The sequence below is a fragment of the Puma concolor genome, chromosome D4 (assembly GCF_028749965.1).
Source record: "Puma concolor isolate L17-30 chromosome D4, mPumCon1.1.hap2, whole genome shotgun sequence".
NCBI classification, from domain to species: Eukaryota; Metazoa; Chordata; class Mammalia; order Carnivora; family Felidae; genus Puma; species Puma concolor.
Window position 1 is genome coordinate 61,503,832 of NC_141679.1, and position 18,066 is coordinate 61,521,897.

At 48.3% G+C, this 18,066-nt stretch overlaps 1 protein-coding gene across 1 annotated transcript in view; it reads right to left on the reverse strand.

Moving 5' to 3' along the window:
- GABBR2 (gamma-aminobutyric acid type B receptor subunit 2) overlaps positions 1-18,066 on the reverse strand; it is a 349,107-nt gene that overhangs the window by 154,391 nt on the left and 176,650 nt on the right. The window contains exon 5 of the mRNA XM_086683581.1: positions 6,275-6,340. Within this exon, the coding sequence (XP_086539707.1) occupies positions 6,275-6,340 (66 nt within the window). The remainder of the gene's footprint in view (positions 1-6,274; positions 6,341-18,066) is intronic.

Sequence of the window (18,066 nt, forward strand, 5' to 3'; positions counted from 1 at the left end):
ACAAATCAATAAATGTAATATGTCACCTTACTGGAACTAAAGATAAAAATTATATGATCATTGCAATAGATACTCTCTGTGCACTGTGATGAGCTGTGCACACTTTATTTACTTATTTATTTTTGTGAGAGAGAGAGAGGGAGGGAGCACAAGTTGGGGAGGGCCAGAGAGGGAGTGAATCCCACGCAGGCTCCGTATTACCAGTGCAGAGCCTGACGTGGGGCTTGAACTCATGGACTGTGAGACCATGACCTGAGCTGAAGTTGGAGGCTTAACCGACTGAGCCACCCAGGCACCCCTGACCTGTGCACACTTCAAAACATGAACCTTAAATAATCCTGCAGTTCATTCCTGGAGAGCCATGAACACGTTGGGAAACAACTGATGTCACACCCCTCTGTGTCTCTTGGCCTACAGCAGAGGCCAGGAGAATGTGACAAGAAGAGATTGATTGCTTTGGACTCCAGGAAGGTTCTGGTTGCCCTTCATTAGGGTCTCGATGCCAAGCCAGGGTCTGCCCACGGCCGGTGGGTCAGAGCCCCTAAGAGCATCTGTACATTGGAGAAAAGTTACTGTCAAGTCTGAGAGTTAGAGGAGTGCTCCTCCATTCCTCCTTCAGATGGAACTGAAGGCAACTCTTTGAACTCTCTTAACGCCTAAGAAAGCCTGTCCTGCAGTTCGGAACATCTCATTGGGGTACACGTGAATTAGAATGTTTGTTCCTTAACTCAGATCTCATCTCCGCAGCCTCTGCTCATTGGTACAGTGAAGGCTCTGGAGAGTAAACCGAAATCACTTAATGAAAAAGCCTTTCAACTCCCTCAAAGCAGTGATCACATTGCCTTTTCTCCAGACTTCTCTGATGATATGGGACTTTCGCCTCCCCAATTCTAGATGATATACTTCTCATAATGAGTCCTCAGATCATAGTCATTTCTCCAGCAGCTACATTATAAATGTTGCCCCCATCACAAGTGTAGAAAACATAGGCAGCCCTCATATCTCAATTATGTAATAAAATCCTGGCTCAACAAAGGCAGGCAGTCTCCTGGGTTTCCCTCTGATGAATGGGGTTTAGTCCCGAGAAACTTTCTTTTAAAGAAAAGATAATCCCAGATTCTGTCTGGAGGCTAGACTTTTGAACAAAAGGCTCCTCCTATTGATCCCGGGTCACTGTATTAATGGCAGAGTCTGTGAGACTTTACAACTCTCATCTTTTACTGAAAGGGAGGAACTCACATATCTTGAGCCCCTGTTACATGTTTGGCCAATTACACATATGATCTTATTTTATTTTCAAAACAACCTATGAGGTGGTATTATTATTTCTATCATACAGATGAAGAAATTCAGGCTCAGAGATTGAAGAATTTGCCCAAACACATACAGCTAAGTCAAGGGGACAAGATTCCAAGTCCACTTTTGGAAATTCCCCTCTTTTCTTAGCAAAATAGAGAAAACTTTTTGGGAGCTTTCTCAACCTTAAAAGGTGGAGGCAAAAAGATAGCCGCTCTTATTAGGAAGGTTAAAGAGGTTAAAGAGGTTAAAGGTTAAAGAGGAGTCAACAGATGCAGAGCGAGGACGAGGGGAGCTCTACTCAGACACAGGCAGGTCTGCCTTCCTCTCTGAGGACAAAGACCTCGTGATAATTTAGAGGCAGCACAGAACAGGAAGTCAGGAGCCTCCCAGGGACCTGCCGTGACAGCTCTTTGACCTACCCTTGTCTCATTAGGAGCTGTTCCTTGCGAATGAATTTTCCAGAAAATAGAAGCTTGGTCCATCTGAAGGACGACACATCTTGTTTAGAACATGAGTCAGTCTGGATGAAGATAAACATTTTTCTACTGACCTTCTGTAACAAACAAAAAGGGAGACCACAGTCCAGCAGCACTAGATTCTCTGCCACACACCAGCTGGGTAACTCTGGTGCACGACTCCTTGGGTCTCAGTTTTCCTATCTATAGCCTGTGGAAGGCAAAGCCTATCTCACTGGGTTGGTGTAAGAACTACATGAGATAATACGTGTACCGTGTCCAGCCAGCACTACATTCAGGAACATTTTAGGAACTCTTTCTTGTTCCCTTCTCCTTTCTGTAACGCATAGCTTTATTTTGAACACCAGTCACTGTTGTGGGCTGGGCACAGTAATGCTGCTGGGTCTAGGGTGTCACTCTTCATGGCCATCCAGTCCCTGTCCTCTCTGAACTTGCTGGTTTTAAACTGCTATGGCTTGGAACAAGGGGCACCTGAGCTGTTAAACATGTGTGCAGAACAAAAGTAAATAGGCTTTGAGTGAGGGTCTAAGAGGGTTTCCTGCAAGGTAGGTGGACTGGTTTAAATACACCATCCACCATCGAAAGCAACTGAGGGGAAGGCTCCAGTCCTCCATTCTGACATTTCTGTCTTCAGAAGGGCTGCGGTTGTTATGCTCGTGAGCTGGGAGTAGCTGCTGGTGTGCTAGTCTGTCTCCTTTGTCAAAGGGACAGTTTTTGTAGGGTGGGGTCCACTCTTCCCTGGGATCCCCAGTGCTCAGCACAGTGGCTGGTGTGCACAGGGCACCCGATAAGTGGTTGTGGAGTCACTAAAGGAACACCTTTCTGGTTTACACAGTCACCTCAGTTTTGACTTTCTCTGCCTTCGGTGGGAATGTGATCTCAGGACCTGTGGGCCACCAAAGAGCCCTGCCACGTGGCAACAGGCAGTCCTGAGCTCACCTTCTTCAGTCTCATGGACCGCTTTGGTTCTTACTGGCTGCAGACAGGTAACCATGATGTGAATTATTTTAAAAAATCCAATTTCCCCTTTTTATAATGTTTCCTTTTGCCTCCTCCCCTCCCCACGCAAGAAGGACATTTCCCTTTTCATATTACAGTTCACAGAAACGATAGTAATAAACCCTCACATTGGGAAGGCAGTTAACAATTGGGATGATGGTCTCCCTTCCACGGCCTTATTCAGGCCTCTTGACAATCCTGTGAGACAGATGGGGCAGGGACTGCTGCTTCCATTTTAGAGGGGAGGCAGCAGCTGGGGACCAGAGGTGTAAAGTGACCTGCCTGAGGTCACACAGCTGGTGGGGCTAAAACCAGAACCCAGGCATGAGTGTTAGAGAATTTAGAATAGACCCCCGAGGGGGGAGGGAGAAGACAAAAGTGACAAGACCTGCTCAAGCTGTGCCAAGCCCAAATGAACACTTTGCCACAGGGCTATAAATAGCTTTGCCGGAGTCTGCTCTTCCCCTGGTGGCAGTTCCAGGCTCAAGAACACAGCGACACGCTGCAAAGTTTGCAAAGCGGCATTTGGATGGCAGAGATACGGTTGTATCCATCTGATCTGCACTCTGACCCCGACGCAGGCAGGAAGCCTTTTTTGGGGTGAGGAGTCGGGTAGGGAGTCTCTGCTCCGAGCAGCCCCTCCCTCTGTCACCCACCCATAAGAAGACACTGAGCAGACTCTCTTGGGGATCTTCCAGACCTGCCAGAAGAATTGCTTCCTAACCAGATAAGGCTCCAAGCCCCGGAGGGCAAGTTCTGTCTGAGGGTCTGACACGCGGAATAAACAGCCAACAAAAAAGCTCTACGGAACTCCTCAACAAAGCCACCTGCAGACCCTAAGATAAAGCCCATCTCAAAATACCCACCATCCAATGAGAGGAAAGAGGAAAGTGGGACAAGAGGGTGGATGGTGTCCCATGCCATGTGGAAGGCAGGCAGCCTGGGGCTTCGGGTCAAGAGGCAGACAGCCCCTCGGTCTGTTCTGGAGCAGAAACAATGGCTGGAAATGCCACTCAGGAAAAGAATCCCAGTGCATGGCACGGAGAGAAATCACAGCCACGCTTCCACTTGGGTTTGGCTCAAAGCAGAACATGAGGTCTGTCTGCAGTTTTTGGAGAAGGGAGATGGCCAGCGACCACTGTGGCGTCTTCACGGATCATTTTTTAATTTATTTCTCCCGGAGTTATTACCCACCGTGTGCCAGCTGTCTGCAAGGCCCCGGGGATATGGAGAAGGGTGGCGGGGATAAAATCCAGTTTCCTCCCCCAAAAGAGATTACATTCTCCAATACAGAGCATTATTTTCCTTTTCAAAACGGGCCATTTCTGGACCTCAGATGGTAATGCGCAGGGTTTTATGAGTAAAGGTTTACAAGTAAACCTGACAAGCAAGGTTTTGAAGTAAAAGGCATTAAATTAATTTGCTCCATTTTTTCAGTTTTTCTCATTGTTCTTCCTTAGATTTTCATATGGAAAGACCCCTTGTTACCTTTACCTGGAGCACAGAGTGCTTAATACAATCTTGTAGAGACCATCTGATAGTAAACTCACCAGCCCAACAATGGTCTATTCCATTCTCAGATGCCTGAGACTTTACATAGACAAACAAAAGAAGATTGCGGACATTTACTGAGGGCTCATCAGGCCCTGTGCCAAGTGTTTTCGCTCATCTAATCTTCACAACGATCCTATGAGACAGGTGCTTTATTATCCCCACTTTACAGATGAGAAAACTGAGGCTCCCAGAGTGTCAACAAGTCCAAATTCAGCGCCCAAGCAGAAGACCGACTCCTGAGCTCTAAACTCTGTCCAGGGTCTCCAGAAATGTCAGCCTCGTGGCCTTTCCCTCCTCCCTGGTAAATCGGGAGATGATCAGGCAGGTTCTCATTTTGTTCTTGAGCCTTCGGGGTAAAATAGCTCTGTGTGACCGTGGCTTCAGGTCACTGCTCTCTCCTCACTCCTGGTGTGTTTTCGGTTCCTGCCTCTCTCCTGAAAGGTGCACCAGGAGCTGAGTAGGATATCCCAGGCAGTGTCTCTCTAGCAGACAGCTGAGGGGCCACCTTCCTTGAGTGTGGACATAGCGCCTGAGGTCCCCTTGGCTCCTGGCAGTTATGCTTACACTGGCGACTCACAGCAGCCTTGAGGTCAACCAAGACCCCAAAGTCTCTTTTGTTCTAAATGCACAGTCAGTACTCCTCAGCTATGCCTCTATACCACCATGGACATAGGCAGCTTGATTTGTGCTAATGTCACCTTCTAGTAGCGCTATTAGATCTAATCTTCTTAGATTTAATCAAACATTCCATCCAGCCTGTTAGGGTTCTTTGCACCTTGGATCTGTCATCCAACATATTTCACAACTTCCAAAATTCCTACAAAGTCTGCTTTTTATAATCTCATTCAAGTTACTGACAAAAGATCAAAGAGAACAGAGGCCTAAGGCCCATCACAAGAGACTATACCTGGAATGGGCTCAGTCTACAAGGAAGAGCTTATTGGGGAGATAACGACTCACAGGACTGGGCTCCCATTCTGTTGCTTCTTCTCTGACCTGGGGCAGGGGACGGGAGCCAGGGTATCAAAACCCAAAGATTTAGTTTCTGTGCTAGAATTCGTGCAAGTACTTAGGTTAAAACATCATACGGAAAAAAAGATGATTAGATTGGGAATCAGGTGGGGTGCCTGGGTGGCTCAGTTGGTTGAGCGTCCGACTTCATGATCTCATAGTCCATGAGTTCAAGCCCTGCATCGGGCTCTGTGCTGACAGCTCAGAGCCTGGAACCTGCTTCGGATTCTGTCTCTGTCTCTGTCTCTTTCTCTCTGCCCCTCCCCTGCTTGTGCACTCTCTCTCAAATATAAATAAACATTAAAAAAAAGACTTTTAGATTGGGGGTCAGGTGAAGGGGATGGAGCCTTGGCTCTACCACAAACTGGGCCTCTATTCCCTCATCTGTAAAGTGGGATAATGATAGTTGTTTCACATGGTTATTGAGAAGATTAAATGAGATAAGGCATTAAAAAAAACTACTTTGTGTAGCCTATCACACACCAGACAATTGTAAAGAATTCAGGGGTAGGTACTGAACAGTTGAGAGATTATTCTAAACTTAGGCTCTGAGCCCTGTTCCAGGGCTGGGAGGGGGTCCGAGGCACCTCAGCCTCGAGGTCTGGTCTCTCAGCGGGAGAGGCTGTGCCATAGAGCAGGCCTCCATCAAGTGTGGGTGAGTAGATGGGCAGAGAATTAGCCGACAGGGCTTAGACCAGGAATGAGCCAGTAGGTTTGGTCAACTGAGGTCCCTAGTTCCTCCCAGGACTGTACTGTTCTGAGCCCCGGAAGCTTAGCTCCCCGCAAAGAGGAAAGCGCAGTGAAAATAACACTTCTGCTTCCAACAACCGCTTCCAGTCCTATATTCCGCTCAGACCAGGCAGTCAGAACAAGTCTGAGAAAAAGCTTCGTGAAACCCCCCCAAAGACACAGTGCCGTGAAAAAGTTTTACTTACACAACAGAACACTTTTGCTGCCATATTCTGGTCAAACTGGCCGAGGATGATCCTCACGTCATTGCCCTGCGGACAGAAGGACATGTAAGTGAAGCAGAGTGGATGACAGGCACACCAGGGGGCTTGAGGCCACGGGCATGGAACGTTCTTGCACCCCCTCTGCGGCCAAGAACTCTGCCCTCCCGTCCCACCCCAGCCTGGATTCTCTGGTCCTCTCTGGGGCCAGCTTCCCCTTGGCTCCTGGTGCCGCCCTCCCTGGCCTCAGGGACATGCCCTGCGGCAAGTCTGCACAGACTGGTGGCTCTGAGGGGTCTTGGCAGCATCCCTGATCTCCTTCCCCAAGGGCAGGCAAACCCTGCAGGGCACTGAGACAGCGTCTATTCTCCTTCCTCATACACGGAATATGACATCCAGGAAAACTGAAGCCAGAGGAGAGAAAGGAGCTTCAAGGTCCCTGGGGGAGTTGATGGCAGAAATAGGGCTGCAGCACCCCCCCACCCTCACTCCAGTATTTTAGACTTTTCTATACCTTCCTGGAACCCACGAAGCTTCCCAATTAAGAAGTGCCAGAGTCTCTTTGAGTTCTGAGCTTTGTTCAAATCTCAGCTCCAGCAACAAGCCTCAGGGTATCTCAGGCCACTCCTTTTTCCATCTTAGTCTTAATTTCCTCACCTGTAAAATGGGGATAATGCCAGGGCCTAATTCCAGGGTTGCTGGGAGAACTAAATGAGATGATCCTCAAACTGCTTCACACAGTTCCTGGCACATAGTGAGTGCCCAGTAAGTGCTAGCTAGTGTTAGGATTTTATAACCTCCTCCCAACCTGTCTTTAACTCCAAGAAAAACTTATATTTGAAAACTCTATAAATGGGATTGCACTTATTATCTCTGTGTGTATTGAGCAGCAGCTCCTGCGACTCATTTATTCATTCAACAAACAGTTACTGGGCGTTTGCCTGAGGCTCCGTCCTGGGTTAGGGTTGCCGTGTGGGACAGGGATCCAGGCAGGGCCCTGTTCTGTTGAGAACAGGTTAAAGGTGGATGTGGCAGGCAGCATCCAGCCCAGCCGGGCCCTGGCCCTCCGGCCTGCACCCCACCCCAGTCACTCCCTGCCCTCCACCCTGAGGCTCAGCCTTGCAGGTGGTGCTGCCTTCCTGCCTTGCATCCCATCCTCTCCAGCAGGCCTCAAGGCCCTTTGATGCATAAAGAAGAGAAACATGCCTTTAAAGATCAGTTTTTAGCATCTTTCAAAATTGGAAAGTGCTGACTGGGAGGCCATTTTACTCATCATGTACTTTAGCAAAATAAAAAAGGCTTGGATTCTAAAATCATCCTTCGTTTGCAAGCAAGAATGGAAAGAAGAGGGGGAAAAAAAAAACCCTGCTCTGAAAGGACTTTAAAAGATCGTTAACAGAGCAGTTGAAGGAAGGCAAGCCTTTGTCATCACCATGTCTGCAAGGCTATAAAAAGTCCTAAGCTGCTTCCGTTCTATGGACATGCTCCCAGGCACACTGCAGGGTTTTTCTGCTTGTTTGTTGAAATCTTTTAGCCTTTTTTGCTGCTAATAGTATTCAGCCAGCCAGCCAGCCAGCAAACACTTATTGAGCATCTACTTTGTGCCAAGCTCTGTGTTGCTAAACATGGTATAGAAGAAATAGTTTATTGGATTTTAGAGGTAGAGAGACCTTAGTTCAAATCCCAGCTCCACCACTGACCAGCTGCGTGACCCTGAGTCTAAATCCCCTAGAGCCTCAATTCTCTCATTTTCAAAAGAGGGCTAATCCTACCTACGTTGCCAGGTGTCCGGAGGATGCATGCTAATGAAACCCACCCATTAGCTTCCGTGATGCTTCCTCCTGGCTCATTCCTACCTCCTGGTCCTTCCTTCTCAGACTCTGAATCAGCTCATCATCTTTCTGCCAGTCCCTGACTGCTGGTGTTCCACACAGTTGTGCCCTTAGCTCTGTGCCCTCAATACTCTCCTTGGGCAGCCTCATTCACGGCCCCAGCTGCAACTGCCCGCTGTGTGCTGTGGAGGCCCGACCACTCTCCCCAGCCCTGACCTTTCTCCAGCTGCCCGCTGGAGCCCTCCACTCGGATACTCCCAAGTACCTCAAGTTCAGCACATCCCAAGCTGAATGCATCATCTTTCCCAAGGAGCCCTTTCCCCGTCCGGTGTTGTCCATCTTTGAGAACCGTGTCACCACCCTCCCACCCACCAGGTTCACTCGCCTCTATCTAACCAGGACCCGTTGGCTACCTGCTCACCAGTGCCACGTCAGCCCCGTCCCTGCGGCCCCACCCCGCTGGGTTGGCTACCGTCATTCCCAACTCATTGAACCACAACTGCCTCCTGGTTGAGTCCCCACCCTTAGTCCTGCCCCATCTACCCCGGTCTCCATAGAGCAAACAAAGGAATCATTCCAAAATTCAAATGTGGTCACATAAAACCTTTCCATGGCTCCCTGAGCTTTACAGGTCAGCTCTGAGCTCCGTAATAGAACATTCGAGATGATTTACCAGCCGATTACTGCTCACGTCTCGTCTCAAATCGCACTGTTCTCCCCACTCTTCCAGGGTATCAGAACGAGCTGCCTGCGGTTGTCTACAACAGCTCTGCCATTCATGCGTTCATTCATTCGTCCATTTCCCCACCCCAGCCCCTTTCTTTCTGCAAGCTCATCCGTCTCAAATGCCCTTCCCCCTCCCCCCACTCCTTTGCCTGGAGAGCTGCTGCTCACCCTTCATGCTTTAGCTCAGGCACCTCTACTCCAAGAAGCCATCTTTGTCCCATTAGGCTTGGTGGTCATTTGCTCCTCTGTGGGCCCAGAGCACTCTGTGCTGCCCTCTGTCATGGCACAAGTCCACTTGCTTGTCTGTCTTCCCCACTGGACTGAGGGTAACTTGATTCATCTCTGGGTCCCCAGCTGAGGGGGATGGGGCACGCCATATATATCAATAAAAATAGGTGTTGGATGCATGATTAAGTGGGTGAATGCTATCTGAGCTACCAAGCACAATGGCTGGCCTGCATTCCTTATTCAGTGACTGCTATGGTCACCACTGAACTAATATCCTGCTAGCCTAGGGCCTCAGCATGATCGGGTTCACCACATCTTCATGGTTGACCACCTGACCACCTACCTGCCGATAGATAAATAACCAGCTCTACCACTTATGGACCATTTAGTGTCTCTGTTGCCATGACAACCAAGTTGCATGGACCAGTTGGTTCTGTGCTCCTGGACTGTTAGTACTGGATGGAACCAAGGGATCACTGATCTAGTGAGCCCCTTCCTAGAGAGACAAAAGTCTTCCCCCAAGACTGCATGGCACCCTGCACCCACTGCTCTCACCTTGGTCGCCCTCCGATGGTCAGAGAAAGATCCTAGCCAGAACCAGGTGGTGCCTACTGTAGGGAGCTATTCACACCCACTCTGATCCTAGCTGGTAAGAGGTGGCAAGATGCTGTAGTGCCTGGGAGGGACGAGCCAGCACCCAGTGCAGCTGAAGCCTGGAATCCCGGGGTGGGCAGTGGACAAAGGGAGATGCAAGTGGCCAGGGGTCCTTAGCAGGAGCCTTGAAAACAGTCGAAAGAGGTTGAAGGGCTTCTCAAAATGGGATATGTGTACTCCTGGAGCATGAGGACTTTTCTTGAGAATACGAAAAACACGGGTATACCTGGTTTTCCTTTCCAGAGTAGCAATTTATTGGAAGATGCAGGGCTGAGGGGAAACGTTTCAGCGTTCAGGAGTCTTAAAAATTTTTAACACATGCCTGCTCTCACAAAAGTTCTAGAATCACGCTGTTCGGTGTTACATAACTTGTATCTCTTCCTGAGAATCCGGAAAGTAGAAAGACAAAGTTTGCCTTGGCAGTGGTCCCTGCATCTGGCCACGCCTCCCACCTCCCTGCCAGGGGTGGAAGCACACTCTCCTTTGTGGTGGGAAGGACTTTGGGGCAGAATGAGGAGTACCAGGGGGTACAGGAGGAGAGCTGTGAATGCCCCTGACCATCAGAGGGACAGAAAAGAGTTGTGACGGTGCAGAGGACCCAGAATGTGACAGAGGGCAGGGTCCCAAAATCCTGTGCCTTCCCACACACTCTTGATTCTGCAGGGGACCACCAGGGGTGAAAGGTGACATGAGGTGAGACAAAGGACAACTTGTGCTCAAATGGTTAGATCTAAGGTTGGAGACCATATGGAGGCCTATGTTCACACAAGAGGCCTCGCCTACGGGGAAGGGGCAAAAATGGAAGGAAACAGCGACAGGGTGGGAGGTCCGGGGAGGGGTACTCAGCCCAAACCCTGGATGGATTTCCTTTCCTCCTTCCTGGGTCCTTCTCATCTGTTGTCTAGAGTCTGTCTCAGGGACCCTTAAAGCAAGCTAAAATCACACGCACACACACACACCCCACATAAGAAGGAAACCCCAATTCAAAGACCTTGTGTATGACAATAAATTCTATATATATATAAAAAGAAGGCAAATAAAGGGGGAGTTTTAATAAAAGATTTTTTAAATGAGAAGAAAAAAAGAAACTAATATAACCTTGTATGTCAACTGTACTTCAATAAAAAAGGAAATTTATGTACAGAGAATAACAAAACAAAGAGCTTGTGTATAACCTCCAGTTTGCAGGGGATTCTAGCAAAATAAAAATCAAGGACAATTCCTGAGTGCTTTTCTAACCATGGTACTAAGCAGTCATCAGCCCCACCCAAGGAGAGAGCCCTTGTTATTATGTCCACTCTGGAAAGTTTCAAGAGTGAGCTGAAACTTTTCTGAGGGTGGCAGACACTGCTGGCCCTCCTGGATACTCCCTCCCCCCTTCCCCCTTCCCCCCAGCCCCTCCACCCCCCCCCACCCCCCAACCCCCCCCCCCCCCCCTGCAGCCAACCAGGACTGTTGCATCCATCCCGGTGCAGGGTGGGCGGCTTACAGCTTAGAGCTCACTCTCACTGGCTCCTCTGGAGAACTGCCCCCAGCTACAGAGAACTTCCTGGCCCCAAAGGCCACGCTGTGTGCCACATTCTGCAGCACCCAGTGACCCGACTGGGGTCTCGGAAAGGTGGGACCAGCTGTGTGGTCCAGACACCCCGGGGCGGGGGGGGGGGCCAGGCTAACCTGGTCTCCAGCCAAGACAGCATTCTGGCCCAGCTCCCCTCTTGCCTTACCCTGCCTCCCTCCCTTCTCCTGAGCATGCTCTCATAAAGCTCTTTCACCAGAACCTCGGGCTCTGTTTCTAGGGAGTTCAACCTAAGGCACCAGGTCACACAGGTAGGCAGTGGTGGTGCCGGCCTCCACCCCGGCTGGGCCCAGCCCCAGAGCCTGAGCACTTGACCACTGCCCCTATATATTGCCTCCCAGGCTGAGCAAACATCCAGTCTGCAGCAACAACTCACAGGAAAGTCCCGCAGACTTCCGTGTGGAGGCACTGGAACAGCAGATGTGATCCTGAGGCGTTAAAATAGCTGGTACATTTCAAACAGCAGGAAAGCAGAAGGCCACCCTATCCTGCCTTCCCCGTGGCAGGGGTGTGGGGTCCCGCTGGAAAGGCAAGGTCTACCTGGACACTGGGTTATCTGGCATCTCCTGCCGCCTGTGCACCTGTCTTGGCCCACATGTGATCACTTCCTGGTTTCTAGGTGCCCAGCCCCACAGACCCACTGGGCTGCCAAAAAATCAGATGAAGCTGTGTACAAAAGTTGTGGAAAGGGAGGAGGTATGACAAGCCCCAGGGCGGTCAAACTTTTAGAGGCTGGCCATGGTGGGGCTGGGAGGTGGCTTGACTGGGGCCAGTGGGCACTGGGGAAGGGGCCAGGGACTCAGGCCACTCCCGCCCCCTGACTCTGGCTGTGAGACCTGGGATGACTCCAGCAGGGTGAGCCTAGATGCTTCCCAAAGTCCCTCCTGGCCCTGACACACTGATTCCATACCTAGAATGAGTACTTTTATTTAGCTCAAGTTAAGTTTTTCTTAGACTCTTTTTTCCCTCACCAGAGAAATGTCCTTAAAGGCAGAGAAGCAAGAGATATATATTCTTGTTGTTGTTACAACAATCTTTTTATTCTGAGTAGCCCTCCTGTTTATTTTTCATTTTTATCTATCTATCTACCTAGGTGATTATGGTTGACACACAATGTTATATTAGTTTCAGGTGTACAACACAGTGATTCAACAAGGCTGTACCTTAGGGAGACATATACTCTTAAAGAAGAGAGCAAAGAGGGAATAGCCCATAGCAGCCCACTGGGAAAGCATGCCATTTCTGTAAAGTTTATTATTTTGAAAATTCACATACATTTCGTATTCCAATAACATACCTATGTTTATCTCAAGATAAAAATAATGCATTTCTCCCCATGTTTCTGAGCAAAACTGGCCTGCTGGAATGTACCATGTTTATTCTGTAGCTCTGCATCCCCTCGGGGTGCCTATATGAACTCTACTTTCTGGGAGTCAAGCAGCATTCTGGCCTATAGGGTGTGGGGAGGGGGGACTTCCCACTAGGCCTCTCTCATGGAGCACAGGGGGCAGCAGTCCACCCGAAAGTCTGTTTTTGTGGTCCTCCTATGATAGGCAAATGGTCCCCCCAAAGTGTCCATTTCCTAATCTCCAGAACCTACAAGTATGGTCTGTGACATGCAAGGGGGGGGGGGGGGTTAATGTTGCAGATGGCATTAAGGTTGCTAATCGGCTGGTTTATAAATTAGGGAGATTTTCCTGGAATCAGAACCCTGAATGATAGGCTAGAGGCTACTCCGGGGAAGGTAGAGAAAGCAAACAAAATGAACAGAGCAGGACAGTGGAAGCCTGGCGCTCTCCCCCTCACAGCCCAACGCTTCAGAGCCAGCACCATGGAAATACCCAGGGGCAGACTCCGGGCCCCCGCCCAGTCCAGCCTGGCAACAGTTAACTTTAAAGCCCCATGTTCGGAACAGGCCTGGAAGGAGCTTAAAGGCCTCGGGACTCCATCACACAGAGATGGTTTTTCTTGACTTTATTTAGGCGAACTTTGGTACATATCTGCTAAATCAGCCTGATTAATTTCATTATTTGGTTCCTCTGTGTTCTTGCTTATTTTTGCCTGGGTGATCTGTCCAAGACTGAGAGAATGTTATGGCTCCCAATGCTATTGTGTTTCTGTCAATTCTCCTTTGTATTTTAACAGGCTTTTCTTTATATATTTCAGTGAGATGTAATTTAGAGCAATAATGGTCCATGATTGTGTTATTCTCATGGTGAATTGTACCCCTATCTATAGAGAATGACTCTCCTTAATCCTGTTTAATGCCTGTACCTTGAATTCCCTTTGGGTCTCAAATGAACACTGGGGTTCTTGCTTCGGTTGGGTTTGCCTGACCTACCTTTGGCTGGTCTTTTACCTTTGACCTTTCTGTGTCACTTTCTCTGTTGTCAACAGCTATAGTTAATCCTTCAAAAATACAGTTCTCTGTCTTTGTCTTTTGATAGGGAGTTTGACCTCTTTGAATTTACGGTCAGAAGGACTGTATTTGGTCTACAATTATATGTTATGCTTTCTGGTTTTCACATTTTCTTTCTGTTTTTCAATATGTGGACTAGGTTTTCCCTGCTTCCCTTTTCTGTGCTTCAGAAGCTTTGGGTTCTATTTGCATTATAGTATATTTACCATCAAGTTATTCAAAGCCTTCTTTAGCTTGTATGTTTCTCATTAGGAAACTCATGAACAAAATGGTCTCTACTGAGTCCCTCTGCTACTTAAGACCAGGAGGTTACCACCCATATTTTTTACTTGCCCACTTCTTTGGTTACGTTAATGGAATATGGATTTTAACATCTCAATTATTATTACCAGATGTATTTTTGCACTCTATGTATATGTACGTTTGCTTTCAAAATGAACTTTTGCATCTGTATACCATTTAAAGTTTTTTTTTTTATGTTTATTTATTTTTGAGAGAGAGGGAGAGACAGAGAGTGAGCAGGGGAGGGGCAGAGAGAGAGAGGGAGACACAGAATCCGAAGCAGGCTCCAGTATCTGAGCTGTCAGCACAGAGCCCAATGCAGGACTCGAACTCACAAACCGCGAGATCATGACCTGAGCCGAAGTCGGACACTCAGCCGACTGAGCCACCCAGGCGTCCCAGCATCTGTATACCATTTTAGAACAATTATTTAGACTTAGCTCTCTGTCTATGGGTTCTGGTGGCCCCTGATCAGCAGTTTCTGCCATGACCTCAGCTATGAAGTTTGCCATTGTTCTTGGCTGGCTGACGTAGGACTTCAAGGATTAACTTCGAGAAAGGCACCTGGCTGGTATGCCACATGAGCTACACACATGGGAGAATGTCTCCCAGCTGCTCCACTGTCTCTGGGATTGAATGCTGCAGAGGAGTTGAGGTGGCCTGGTTTTTGCACCTTTGTGGGAAATTCGTTTTCTTCTGGCCTAGATACTTGTAGATTTCCCCCTTTATATTTGTACTTCAAAGCTTTTGCTAAAATGTGTGTTGGTATGACTCTCTTTTCACCAATTCTGCTAGAATGTGGAAAGGCCAGCTAGGCGCACATACATACAGTGTGCACATTGTACATTTCCTCATGAAATTGTCGATATGGTACTTCAAAAACGGTTGACTATTAGCAATTTTGTCAATCCAATCTAGTAGGACCCTCCTGAGCCCCCTTAAATTTGTCTTCTGTTTAAAAAACAAACTTCTTATTTGAGAATAGTCTTAGAAAAATAACAAAGATAGAAGGTTCTCATATGTTCCTCACCCAGGTTCCCCTATTATTAATATTTTATGTTCGTGGGGCACATTGTTATAGTTAATAAACCGATATTGATTATTATTAGCTAAAGCCCATATTTTAATCAGATTTTCTTAGTTGTTTTTTGTTTTTTTTTTCTCTAATGTCCTTGCTCTATCCCTGGATTGCATCCAGGGTAACACATTATATTTAGTTGTCATGTCTCCGTAGGCTCCTTTTGGCTCAGACATTCCTTATTTCTGAAGACCTAGACAGTTTTGAGGAGTGTTTTGGGAAATGGCTTCCACTAGAATTTGCCTGATTTTTTTCTCATGGTTAGGCTTAGGGCATGGGTTTGGGGAAGGAAGACCCACCGAGGTAAATTGCCCTTCTCATTCCCTCATATCAAGGGTGTATCCTATCACCGTGACTTACTGCTATTGATGTTGACCTCGGTCACCCAGCTGAGGTCGTGTTTATTAGATTTCTCCATCATCAAGCCACTCTTCTCCCTGCTTTCCACAGTGGACTCTTTGGAAAGAAATCACTTAAGAAGCGGGTCATTCTGCTCTACCTCCATGAACCTGAAATATCTATGTAAATTATTTGGAATTCTTCTGTATAGGATATTTGCCTGATCTTTCCCATTTATTTATTCAATCACTCACAGCAGTATGGACACATGGATATTTATTTTATACTTTGGGTTTTAATCCAATGCTATTTTATTTTATTGCTGAAATTGTCCCAGCGTTGGCCACTGGGAGCCCTTGCACTCAGCCGCACTCCTTTACTTTCTGGCACTAGAAAATGCTCCAGGATCATCGTGCATATTCCCTGCCCCAGTCCTAGAATCAGCCATTTTCCCAAGGAGTCCTGGTTCCTTTTCCTAAAGAATGGTACTAGAAACCAAGTCCAAGTGCTAGGTGCACTACTCACTGCTAGTGTGGTGCCTGTTTTGTTTTGATTTTTGTTGTTTCATCTGTCCTGGTTTTCCCTTAGGATCTCCCTTTCCAGTGTCCATAACTATTCTCTCTTCCCTCATTAGATTGATTGCTCTCACCATTTCCTCTGAATTCTGGGAAATATCTCAAGTTTGTCCTTCACACTATTGATCTTTATTTTTCTTGGCATGAACCCTGCTCTCTAATACCTCCAATGCAGATTTTAATTCTGCTATTTGGTATTTAGTTTTCTCCCTTGTCCTCTGAACATCCTTCTCTATCTTATCCCACAGTAAACCAGAGATTTGCTTTTTCTCCGAGCTTTCCAGAAGTTACTTTACTCTATTCCTGAGTATTCCTTTACTCAGTACTCTATTGCTTTCCTCTATTCTATCCTTGTGTTCTCTGTTGGCTCTATCTGTCCAGACTTGGTGTTTTATTTACACACACTCAAATTAATTTGATTCTGGGTGATGGGGAACAAAACAGTGAGCACAACAGACAGAAACGGTTGCCTCTTAGAACTTATGTTCCAGCGGGAGGAGACAGATGATAAAACGACTAGGCAAAATGAGTGGGAGGTCAGATGTTGTGATGGGTTGAATTGTGGCCCCCAAAGATATGTTGAATCCCCAATACCTTGGAATGTGACCTTCTCTGCAGATGTAATTAGTTAAGATGAGGTCATGCTGGAGTAGGGTAGACGTGTAATCCAACACGACTAACGTCCTAATAAGAAGACGATGTGAAAGGAAAGGGGAACATGCCATATGAAGCAGGGACTGCAGTTAACGCAGCTGCAGGAGGGGGGACACCAAGGCTTGCTGGCAATACCAGAAGCGAAGAGAAAGGCACGGGATGGCCCCATGACCTTCTAGACCGCATGACCTTGCCGACACCTTGACCTTGAGCTTCCAGCCTCCGGAATGTGGGAGAATACATTTCTGTTTGCTTTAAGCCACCTAGTTTGTGGTACTTTGTTACAGCAGCCCTTGGAAACGAATACAGGCGTCTGTCAGTGAAATGGAGAAAATCAGCAGAAAGTAGACAAGGATTTAACTTCTAAATGCAGCATGCAGGGAAGGCCTCTGGAAAAAGCGAACAACTGGGCAAAGACGAGAAGAAGGCTGGAGAAGGAGTCATGCAGGTCTGTGGGGGAAGAGCGCTTCCCCCAGAAGGACTCCTTTGCCAACAGACAGACTGGGCTCTGCACCCCTCCCTCCCCCGGCTTATGTGATGTTGTCATCCTTTCTGGCAGCAGCTGTGTGGGGCGGTGGAGAGACCTGGGCCGCCTAGTCGTCCAGACCCAGGCTTCAATCCAACCCACCGCTTTCCAGCTGGGCGACTCGGGGCGATCCTTAACCTCTTTGAGCCTCATGTTTCTCATCTGAGATACCAGGATGCAAAAACTCTCTGTCCGAGGGCTCTGGGGAGGGCCGAATGAGCCAGCGGAGGTCAAGGGCTCTGCATTGGCACCTGGCTCTCCGCCAGGGCCCCGGACAGGTGGGCTGCTATTTCCATCATCGGTAATGTCACTCCTACCTCTGGCGGAGCTGGTTGGTCGACGAGCAGAGCACCCAGTTCCTTCCCTAATTTCTCTGCAGACTTTCAACTAGTGCCTCTGCTCTACACACAAAGGCTCTTTAAACTTTAAAGCCCAAAGAACTCTGCTGGGCCTCTGAGGCACAGGAAGCTATTTCAAGTGTCCACCCTGGGGAGACGCTGCCCTGTGTGGCAGAACATCATCACAGCATCGGGCCCACCCGGCTGTTCCCTGCCGAGCAGGCACTGTACCACTCGGGGTCCTCCAGACCCCACAACCCGACTGGACCCTCAGACCACACAGCCTGTGGGCGAACAGCATGGGCAGATCCCGCCCCAGCCACCCAGCTGCCAGCAGGCCCTCCCAAGCTACTGTTTCCTCATCTGAAGCAGCTCGAAGGGCTGCAATGTCACACACGGGCATGGTGTCTGCTTCCCTCGTTCCCTGTCTCTGGGCCTCAGCCTTCCCATCTGTGAACTGAGGGCTTTGGAAGACAAGAGCTCGAAACTGCCACCTGCTCTGACTGGTGTAACCTGGGACCTGCCCAAGATGGAAGGGGACATGTTAGCA